Source organism: Heterodontus francisci, chromosome 27, assembly GCF_036365525.1.
Source record: "Heterodontus francisci isolate sHetFra1 chromosome 27, sHetFra1.hap1, whole genome shotgun sequence".
NCBI lineage: Eukaryota > Metazoa > Chordata > Chondrichthyes > Heterodontiformes > Heterodontidae > Heterodontus > Heterodontus francisci.
In genome coordinates, this window is record NC_090397.1 from 57,160,091 (window position 1) to 57,171,848 (window position 11,758).

The window sequence follows — 11,758 nt, forward strand, 5'->3', positions numbered from 1 at the left end:
CCTCCGCACAGTGCCCCCGCGTTGGCTGTGGTGGGGAAGAGACGGTCGCCCACCTCCTCCTGGAATGTGTCTTTGCAAAGCAGGTGTGGAAAGAGATGCAGTGGTTTTTGTCGAGGTTCATCCCAAGCAGCTCTGTAACACAGGAGTCTGTGCTCTACGGGCTGTTCCCAGGGATGCACACTGAGACAAACATCAACTGCTGCTGGAGGACTATCAATTCGGTGAAAGACGCTCTTTGGTCTGCCCGAAACTTGCTGGTCTTCCAGCGCAAAGAGTTGTCCACCACCGAATGTTGCAGACTGGCACATTCCAAGGTCCAGGACTACGTGCTGAGGGACGCACTAAAGCTTGGAGCAGCCGCAGCAAAGGCTCAATGGGGAAAGACCACAGTGTAAGGTCCCCCCACCAAGCTGAACTGAGGGGCTGGATCCATGGGAAACCCCTCGAACTGTATCGTTGATATTTTCATTTGCTGTAAATGTGAACCTGTAATTGGCATGACAATAGTGAAATGGAAGGGTTGTGAAGAAACTCATGATAGTATAGAAGGAAACTGATCTCCCTTGCAATGTTTGTATTTTTTGGTGCTGTTTGAAACTGTTTGGCAATGTAATTTTTGCAGACTATTATGAATAAAGTATATTTTGGAAATAAAAAAATAAGTAGGTACGCACACCGAGATAGACATCAACTGCTGCTGGAGGACTATCAATTCAGTGAAAGCCGCCCTTTGGTCTGCCTGGAACTTGCTGGTCTTCCAGCGAAAAGAGTTGTCCACGACCGAATGTTGCAGACTGGCACATTCCAAGGTCCAGGACTACGTGCTGAGGGACACACTAAAGCTTGGGGCAGCCGCAGCAAAGGCTCAATGGGGAAAAACCACTGTAAAGACCCCCCAACAAGCTGAACTGAGGGGCTGGGTCCATGGAAAACCCCTCGAACTGTATCCGGAAAATTTTTGTTTGTTGTAAAATGTATATGGCATGAAAAACTCCTGTATTGAAGGAAACTGATCTCCTTTGAACTGTTTGTATTTTTTAACTTGGTGTTGTTTGGAACTGTTTTGGAATGAATTTTTTTTTTTTTTTTTTTTACAGATTTTTATGAATAAAGTATATTTTGGAAATAAAAAAAAAACTAGGTATTTAGAATGGCAACCATCAAAAATAATGTTTTCCTTTTAAGAGAAAGGAGTCCATATAGTCCCAGCGCCTGGTTTTGAAAGCAGTTGTAGCTCAAGGATAAATATAGACAGATGAAATATTCTGGGGATGGTTGCTTCAGTTTTAGCATAGGGATGTCACCTGTAAATGAAACCTGCTGTGGTTGAAAACAAACTCCTGTTGCATCTTCTAGTGTCTAGCTAAATGGCACAGGTAGGGGCCTGGAAGAGAATCTTCAGAAGCCCAAGTAAAGAGATACCCTGAGATTTAACATCTATTATTAACTGGATCAGTTCCATCTTTAATCAGCATTACCTGCAAAATGTTTCTCTCTGCGCTTGCTGGTTCAGAAATCTGAGTATCTTGCTTTCTGGGAAGGCAAGAAATAATTTTCTGGATAGAGCTGGCCTAAATGCATTTTAATCAAGCTTCTGCTTAAAAAGCCATTCGTTTCCAAAAGAGAGGCTTCTTTGTGTGCTGAGCAATAAATTAAAAGAAGCGAAGGGTTAGAGCTCTGCCAGAACTAGACTGCTCAGGACTGTTTTCTCAACACATGAATGTCACCACTATTTGCTGCAGCAGGAGTGCCTGACTTGCATGAAGCTTTTACCATCGCTCCATGATCTTTAAATTATGTCAAGGTAGTGCAGCTAAATACTTAGACCTCAAATTTTGCTAACAACTAATTTGCTTTTATCTGTACTGGTTAGAGCTGTGCCGCCATGTCCAGGTTTGCACCTGGCTGGTTTTGACAGGCACAGAGCCCTTTCTTTAAATTGACGCTGTTTGACAGTTTTAAATGGCTTTATGATGCCTACTTACTTTTTACTATTGTGTGTTGAAAGAACACTAATCTGTTAGTTTAAATGCAACCTACAGCCCGTATCAGTCCCAAACAAAAACTAAGTGGCAGCCCTAGTATTATCTGTGTTAGTACGCTCAATTTCACGATGGTGTTGTTGGGCAATAATTAACCGACAGCAGATGGGTTTACTCACCATATCAGTGAAATGCCTGATTTCATAAGCTCATCAAATAATACAGCAGAGAAGGAGGAGGCCATTTGGCCCATTGTATTGGTGCCAGCTCTTTGGGGAGTTGGTCCCACTCCACTCTTTCCCCATAGCCCTGTAAGTTTTTTTCCCTTCAAGTATATTTATCCAGTTTTCTTCTGGATGCTACTATTGAACCTGTTTCCTCTACCATTTCAGACTGTGCATTCTAGATCACTGAAGTTTTGCTTTGCATTTTGGTGTTCTGTAACCTTTTGTGGAGATTATTTTTGTGCCTCTCACGATGAGATGTGCTACGGTTTTATATTTCAGCTGTTCAGCATTACGATCAATCACTCCCGAGTCTGAAGGTTGCAGGTTGAAATCCCACTCCAGTGACTTGGATGCAAAATCCAGGCTGACATGTTAAATTGAGGCCCCCCCCATCTGCCTTCAGGTGAACATAAAAGATCCCATGGCTCTATTTTGAAGAGTAGCAGGGGAGTTATATATTCCAAAACTAACATCATGTAAACAGACCATTATCCCATTGCTGTTGTTGGAACCTTGCTACACATAAATCGGCTGCCACCTTTGTTAGACTTCAGATGTATTTCAGTGGCTGTCAAGCACTTTGGGATGGCCTGAGGTTCTGAAAAGCACTAGAGAAATGCAAGTATTCTTTCCCTGGCGCGCGCTCTCTCTCGCTCTCGCTCTTTCTCTCTCCCACACCCATTCCTCCCCCCCCCCCCCAATATTGCAGGTGTGGAAGGCCTTTTCGATCATCCTAAATTCATTCATCCAGAGAGCTCCGAACGGCCCCACGGTGCTGCATCCTATTGTTTCTTTAATCATTCCTGGTTATTCTTTTGGGGCGTTCTATATGTCCATCACTGTGTATGAAGAAGAATTTTCTGATAGCAGCCTAAACCTGCTTTTTACCAGGTTGGACCTGTCCCAGTCTAAAGTAATATTCTGGATTTACCTTTTCCGTACATTATCTTGTATGCCTCTAAGATCACCCCTTTACTGCCCCCTTTGCAGTTTAAAAAGCCCTTGTCGGTCCAGTCCATCCTCAACTTCTGATACTAGGAATCAGCTTTATTGCTTTTTTTCCTGCACTGCTTTCAGTGCTTGAATGTCATAGAGAGATACAGCACTGAAACAGGCCCTTTGGCCCACCGAGTCTGTGCCGACCAACAACCACCCATTTAAACTAATCCTACATTAATCCCATATTCCCTACCACATCCCCACCATTCTCCTACCACCTACCTACACTAGGGGCAATTTTTACAATGGCCAATTTACCTATCAACCAACAAGTCTTTGGCTGTGGGAGGAAACCGGAGCACCCAGCGGAAACCCACGCGGTCACAGGGAGAACTTGCAAACTCAGCACAGGCAGTACCCGGAATTGAACCCGGGTCCCTGGAGCTGTGAGGCTGCGGTGCTAGCCACTCTGCTGCCCTTCTCCCTTGTTTCTGAGCAACCAGAACTAGGCGTAATATTCAAGGTCTGGTACTGATCAGAGTACTATACACATTGATCAAGATTTCATCTGACTTGTATCCCACTGTTTTGACTGCATAATTCAACAGGAATTGACTTTGATTGCTGCTCTGCATTGGCTGGGCATTTTATTAAGTCTATTAAGAAACCTTGTTCTCTTTCAGCTTCATTCTTCATGGATTGCATGCTTTGTTCATTTTACCTTTCTATGTGCAGCACTTAGTGCTGGTATTCAGTGTCGTCAGTCCATATACTTATTTTGTCCAATTCATTCTATAATTTGAGTTTTTTTTCTCTGATGCCTTTCAGTTTGGTGTCAGCAGATTTAAACAATTTGCATTGAGTTTGAGTCCTGGCCATTTATGCAAGTGTTGAACAGTGGTAATTACAGTTAACTTCATTCTTTCCATCTCAGTAATGTTGTTCCAACAATGACCTCTTTGGTTTAGAAGGTTTGGTTTGGGAGAAGAATTATAACTGACTTGAAGGAGCCTGACTGCGTGCAAAAGAGTTGAACTATCATTAATGAGTCATTAAAGCCAGTGATGATCCAACATCAGGCATGTGTGTTAATTCAGCTGCTTCACACTGCCAGCTGTGTCTCTGCATTCAGACCTGGATCTTGCAGGTGATCCACTTTGTTATCCTTCATCAAAGTCTCTAGCACTTCCCCAGAGCCCCTCAGGCTATAGTTTGAGGGTTCATCTCATGCCCTTTTTTTTTTGAAAAGGTAGCATTCACTTCTTTTCAATCTAGTGCTTTCCCTGATGTCAAATAGCCTGCCTGCAAAATGTTTAATCCCTCACATACAGGATAGCCACTGGGACTAGGTACTAGATGGTTGCCCCATGTCCTGGCATGAGTATTATTATTTCATGGGATGTGGGCATCGCTGGCAAGGCCTGCATTTGTTGCCCATCCCTAATTGCCCTTGACAACTGAATGGCTTACTAGGCCATTTCAGAGGGCAGTTAAGAGTCAACCACATTGCTGTGGGTCTGGAGTCACATGTAGGCCAGACCAGGTCAGGATAGTAAATTTATTTCCCTAAAGGACATTCGTGAACCAGATGGGTTTTTATGACCATCAATGATCGTTTCAAAGCATTATTACTGAGTCTAGCTTTCAATTCCAGATTTTAAAAAAAAAATGAATTAATTGATTTTAAATTCCACCAGCTGCCATGCTGGGATTTGAACCTGTGTCCCCAGGGCATTCACCTGAGCCTCTGGATTACTAGTTGTGACATTACCACTGCACCACCCAATGAATTGATACTTTCAGGAGAGGACCATGAAACTGAAAATGCCCATGACCATTAAACATATGTGTACTGTAGATTATTCTCCCATTTGGATTTGCATATTTTTTCCATAACATGCTGACAAAAGTGCTCCTAAAACTAGTCGATGCAGATTTCATAAGTCTAAGATTATTCCTAACAGTGTAAACCTGCAACGGAAAGATGTCAGTGAAAACTAGAGGTGTAGAAAGTGGAGCTCACTGCTTCACTACCACCTAAAGTCTGAAGAGGGAGACAAAGCTTTAGAGAAGCACAGATGCAGTTTATAATTTTTGTATTTGTGACTGTGAACAGCACTGGGATATTAACTGTGGTTAATGGCACTCTCGGAAGAAACCCAATACATTGGTACAGTACTAAGTGGAAGCATATCTTTTACCTTTAGTCCCTAAATGTTTTGGGGCTGGTCCTGAATTACAAATATATCTGTGATTCTGTGGCTGGTGTTCCAGAAAACCCAGACTTGTTTCCCCTTCCTTTTAGAATTTTTAGGACCAGAAAAGCAAATAGGCTCAAAAAGCTCCCTTAATCAGTCATTACCCCCATCTGTTCACTGTACTTTCCAATCCTTTCTCCCCCAAGAAACCTATCTGCCTGTTGAACTTGTGTGTCCTTTTCACACACATTATCTTTCCTGTTAACTTATTTCAAAGCTTTGTTACTTTTTGAGTCACTAGATTCCACCTCATTTCTGTCCTTCACTATGATGAACAAATCTTCTCAATCAGTTTCAGTTCCCTTCAAAATGAGATCATTTTTTACGTTTTTCCCCCCAAAGTAAGTGAGCCCAGCTTCCTTAACATTATCAGTGCATCTCAGATTCCATTCTGCCCTTAAGTCCATCAGTATTTAACTGCCATTGTAAGAAAGAACACTCATTTATACAGCGCCTTTCATGTTCAGAGGATGTTCCAAAGTGCTTCATAACCAATATTGTATATTCAACAATCATAGTGAGTTTTGAAACCAAACCTGGCACTGGGATAGTCAGAGGAGCATTAATCAGGGTAGATCTCTAAGAAGCAGATTGAGCTCAATGTGCAACTCTCAGTGAAACAGCCTCTTGACATGCTCAGTCACTGCACATCATTAGTGGCTGGGTGAGTAAGCTATCAGAGGGTATCTGGCACACAAGAAATAGGAGCAGGCGTAGGCCATTCGGCCCATTTGAGCCTGCTCCACCTTTCAATAAGGTCATGACTGATTTGATCGTGGCCCCAACTTCACTTTCATGTCTGACCCCCTCTTCTCCGCACCCCCCTCCCCCCCCCCCCCCCCCCCCACCTGCAATAACGCTTGACTCCATTGTAGATCAAAAATTTGTCTAACTCAGCCTTGAATATATTCAATGACCCAATCTCCATTGCTCTCTGGGATAGAGAATTCCAAAGATTAATGACCCACTGAGAGAAGAAATTCCTCCTCATCTCCGTCTTAAATGGGGGACCCCTCTTTCTGAAACTATGCCTCCGGTTCTAGATTCCCCCCCCACAAGGCAAAATGTCCTCTTAGCATCTACCCTGTTAAGCCCCCTCAGAATCTTACACATTTCAATAAGATCACCTCTTATTCTTCTGAACTCCAATGAGTATAGGCCTAACCTGCTTAAGTTTTCGCATTAGACAACCCCTTCATCCCAGGAATCAACCTAGTGAATTTTCTCAGAGCTGCCTCCAATGCAAGCATATCACTTCATAAATAAGGAGACCAAAACTCTGCGCAGTACTCTAGATGTGGTCTCACCAATGCCCTGTACAGTTGTTACAAGACTTCCCTACTTTTATACTCCATCCCGTTTGCAATAAAGGCCGACATTCTATTTGCCTTCCTAATTACTTAATGTACCTGTGTGCTAACTTCTTGTGTTTCATGTACCCAGATCCCTCTGTATCGCAGCATTCTGTAGTTTCTCCATTTAAATAATATCCTTTTTTTTTGCTTCTACCAAAGTGGACAACCTCACATTTTCCCACATTGTAATTCATCTGCCAAATTTTTGCCTACTCACTTAATCTATCCCTTTGCAGATTCTTTTTGTGTCATCCTCTTAACTTGCTTTCCTACCTAACGTTGTATTGTCGGCAAATTTGGTTACAATACACTCTGTCCCTTTATCCAAGTCATTAATATAGATTGTGAATAGTTGAGGCTCTAGCACTGATCCCTGTGGCACCCCACTAGTTACAGTTTACCAACCTGAAAATGACCCATTTATCCCAACGGTTTCCTGTTAGTTAGCAAGTGCTCTATCCATGCTAATGTATTACCCCAACACCATGAGCTCTTGTGTAGTAATCTTTTATGTGGCACCTTATCGGATGCCTTTTGCAAATCCAAATACACTACATCTCCTGGTTCCCCTTTATCCACCCTGCTTGTTACATACTCACTCGAATAAATTTGTTAAACACAATTTCCCTTTCATGAAACCATGTTGACTGTGCTTGATGGTATTATGGATTTTCTAAATATCCTGCTACTACTTCCTTAATAATGGATTCCAGCATTTTCCTAGTGACCGATGTTAGGCTAACTGGCCTATAGATTCCTTTTTCTGTCTCCCTCCTTTCTTGAATAGGTACATTATATTTGCAACTGTACCTAGCAAGACGTTAATACCATCAAGAGGAGAAAACGAGTAGCAAATCGTGTTAACATCGGGGCATGTGAATTGGAAGTGACAATGAGCCTTGGACCTGGTAACATGGTTGTGGCGAGCTCACTCGTTTCTGTCTTCGTAGGTGCTGAGCACCGTCGCTAACTGTTTTTGCAGTAGCTCCATCTGCTACGTTTGTGAGCTAAAGTGTTCTTTGTGTTTTGTGGTTTCTCACCATTTATCATCCAAGATAGGTTTATGGCTGATTTTAAATTTAAGAGTTAACCATGTCCACTTATCGGTTGAAAGTTATTGAAAAGGAAAAACAAATTGATGGAATATATTATGAGTGGGTGTGTGATTCCCTGGACTTCGATCTGCAAAGGTCTTTTCAGTAATATAAGACCAGTGATTCTATATTGCTTTTGTTAATAGTTGGCCAACTATTAATGGGATCTGAAGTAAAGCCTGACTCGGGTATAAAATTAAAACCCGACATGACAACTGCTAACCCGAACCTGACCCAGGCCCGAGTCCGCTAATTTTTTTAAATGCCTGACCCCGCCCGAAAATAACCAACATATTATAGAAACAGAAAAAAATGGTAGTTTAAAATGAAAGCAATATGAAATAAAGCAGTACAGTCCAACCCGACCCGGCTAGGCTTCTTTGTACACTACTCCCAAGAACCAGTACCCAAGGTGAGGTGTCCAGAACTTAAAACCAATGCATTCTGTGAGCTCCTTTGATAAGATCTATGAAGTCCTTGCTGATTCATTCCTTCCTCCTTGTCTGCATAGCCAATTTTGACATGAACTCGTCAAACTTCCCTTTGCCTGGAGGACTGGAAAAAGCTGTTCCCTGATTGGTGAATTTTGACTGTTCAGGTATCCGCTTTTACCAAGCCTTCAAGGTCAGGAACTTTAATGAGCTGACACTGATGAAGTTTTGGTGGTGAGGGGAGGTGTAGTGGGTAGGTTTGCAAGCATTTTGTGTATATGGGGTATCCCATTATTGTATGTGGGTGGTTGCACTTCTCCATGATTGTATGCAGTCAGCTCACTGATTTTGTGACAAGTTCCAAGCTGAAAACGTTGGTCATCACTGCTTGCTGGATAGGATGGCCATTGCTGGTTGAATAGCTGCACTGAGGTAAACTTTGGGGTTTTAACTGGTTACATTCCAGGATTACTTGTGTGCGCATTTGAGAATTCCTAAACCTTCGTTGTTGGAACCAATGTTTAAACTTCCTGGATTAAGTAAATGGAGTGTGTGTACTCACTGTCAAGAGCATAGAGACCTCACTATGGGTATTTCTATGTTTGATTTCAGGACTCTTAACCATGGTGATGTGTACCTGTTTGTATCTGACACCCTGCTGACCAAACAAAACTGCTTTCTGGATTCCTCATCAAGGGTTAAAGAGACTTTAACGTGTTCACTTCCTCCCCGCACTCCTAGATTATTTCACCTATCACAGCGGTTTGTCTTGTGCAAAGAGCAGTGAGCACACTGACTGGCTTTGGGATTGGTTTTTGATCATATCACGACAGCTTTGTCACTACACGAGGGAGTAATCTGACTTGTGAATTTTCCCTCCAGATCTCACCAATATATTTGAGTCGTTCTTGCCCCAGCTCTTGGCCTATCCAAATCCAATTGACCCTTTAAATGGTGATGCTGCAGCTATGTATCTTCATCGACCAGAAGAGTACAAACAGAAAATAAAAGGTAAGGCTTGCTTTATTATTGTATTGAACAGTGTAAAAATGGTCCAAAGTTTTTTTTTGAAGTTTGTGGAGATGAGGGATGTTGCTGCTGGAGACTGGAATACTTGGAACCAATAGTCATATCAAGTACTCCTAAATCATGGGTAGCATTGTTAGTGACAGAGTATTAGTCCCACTGAGCAAGAGCAGGTTGATTTGGGATCATTTACACATGCCCTTGAGAATCCATGGCTAAGTGGTCCACAAAATTGAGTGTGTTTGGACCAGGCTGGTCCAGGAGCTTTAGTACAGGATTGAGAAGTTCAGCTGACTGTTTACAGTCAGTGAGTCAGTGCTGTATGATCACAGGTTCTGATGGCAGGTCCCACCAGAACCGTTATCAGCATTATATTTCAGTCTCTTTGGGGCTGACTGACTCCTGTGTTCCCAGCATTTTGTTTTTATTGTGTTGCCCTTCTCATTTGAGTAGCACTCTTGTCTCAGGCAGAGGTTGAAGATTCCAAGTCCACCAGGTGTTTGAACTTGCGGTCTGAGCCAACACTCGAGTGCAGTGCGGAGTGGTTGCTGCATTGTCCAGGGTGCTGTCTTTCAGTTGGGATGTTGAGCTAAGATGTGTTCAGGTGGTTACAGGAGATCCTGCAGCACTTGAAGAGGAGCAGGGAGGTATCCTGGTGCCTGAGTCAATTCCTACCAACCGATTAACTGGTCATTCACCTCATTGCTGTTTGTGTGATCTTGCTATGCTGCATTTGCCTTCATATATATTTTAATATTGCATTTGAGATGTTTGATATGTGGCCAGTGCTATAATAAATGCAAGTCTTTTTTTTTTTTCTTCCCCCCTCCTCCCACCTCCAGAATACATCCAGAAATACGCAACAGAGGAGGCACTAAAGGAACAAGAGGAGGGTGCTGGTGAAAGTTCATCAGAGAGCTCCATGTCTGACTTTTCCGAGGATGAGGCCCAGGATATGGAATTGTAGTAGTGTCACCACCCTCTTTCAAAGAGACAGACTATATAATTTCCTAACCATTGAAAAGCAGACTATAATATTCATATTTAAAAACAAAACAAGTTTTTTTTATTACTAAAACCAGGTTTTTATGGATAGCATTGGTATATTATCACCCCTAGTTTTTTTTTTTTCTCCTTGGTCATTTCTCCAACTTGAGGTGCATCTTACCGCACATTCCAGTAGCTATGTGAGGCCCAAATGCATGCTATCTCATAACCTTGGTATACCTAACTCGTAAAATGTTTTGACCCAAAATGGAAGAGAGCAAGAAAAAGAGAGCAACGGATTGGTGCAGAGCAGGATATCAACCAAGCAAGAATGACTATTTACGCTGTCTGTATCTTGACCAGAAAAACAGCTCTAGAGAGAACAGAGAAAGTTTCAGTAAAATTGAAGCACAATGGAAGCTTTATTAGGCAGAAGAAAAACTAACACATTTGCTCTGCATGTTTTTTTTTTGTTTCTAATTTTTCCTCGTGAATAAAAATGGACGTACAGATTACACATCCTTTTTTATTGTGGCATGATATGGAAGAATACAACTTGTTTAGGACTTTGGTTCGTAAAACAGATTTAATTATTAAAAAAAACCTAGTGTTTGTGGCTTTAACCTGAAGGATAGTATTAAGTAATTACTAGGTAGTGGTGAACTTGATTACTCTAATTAGCACGTTGTATTATTATTGGGGAAATACTTGCCGGCACCCTATCTTGCTATATAGATTTTTTTTTAAATGGCCTATTGCTATGTGCTGACTTATACCTGTTTGACTTATTTAGGGTTAGTTAGTATGCTCGCTGGTGATTTCAAATAAAAAATGTATATTTTCATTGTTACAATAGTTGATTTTGGCATTGATTGGAATGTTTTTTTTCCTGTGTGGGATTCTGTGCCAGCAAATGTAAATACAGCTGTACAACAATGGAAAATTGGATCCTTCTCTCTTGCAGCTTGTATTGATTTTTATCCACCCCCTCCCATGTATATGAACTTTGTGCTCATCAAGGTGAGGGGTGGAATATTGAGGAATGGAATGCATTACATTTCATACACCCACTGAAGGCATCAGCCATGTTTAGATGCAAAGTAAAGTGCCTTCTGCTGTGCTCCTTCTTCTAAAAGCACCCCCTTCTCCAACTGTAGAATCTTACAGCACAGAAGGAGGGCATTTGGCCCATGGTCCCTGACCTGCCTCTTTTGAAAGAGATATCCAATTAGTCTCGCTCCCCCTGCTCTTTCTCCATGGCCCTGCTGTATTGTCATGATATTTTCCATTTCTCACTGCAGCTGTTCCCTGCCCTTTCCGTTCTTACCGACCGTGCCCAAAGTAAACTTGCAATCCTGTTTTTAATGTTTTGGTGAGTTGCGTGTTAATTAAATTGGGAGATCTCAGCACTGGGGAACTGTACCAGTGGAATATTTACCATTTCACACACTCGCCATCT

At 42.1% G+C, this 11,758-nt stretch overlaps 1 protein-coding gene across 1 annotated transcript in view; it reads left to right on the plus strand.

The window, feature by feature from the left end:
• The window catches only part of ube2h (ubiquitin-conjugating enzyme E2H (UBC8 homolog, yeast)), a 145,405-nt gene extending 134,160 nt beyond the window's left edge, over window positions 1–11,245 (plus strand). The window contains exons 6-7 of the mRNA XM_068059428.1: window positions 9,169–9,297; window positions 10,155–11,245. Coding sequence (XP_067915529.1) covers window positions 9,169–9,297; window positions 10,155–10,279 — 254 coding nt within the window. The 3' untranslated portion in view covers window positions 10,280–11,245. The remainder of the gene's footprint in view (window positions 1–9,168; window positions 9,298–10,154) is intronic.
• Window positions 11,246–11,758: the final 513 nt, after the last annotated feature.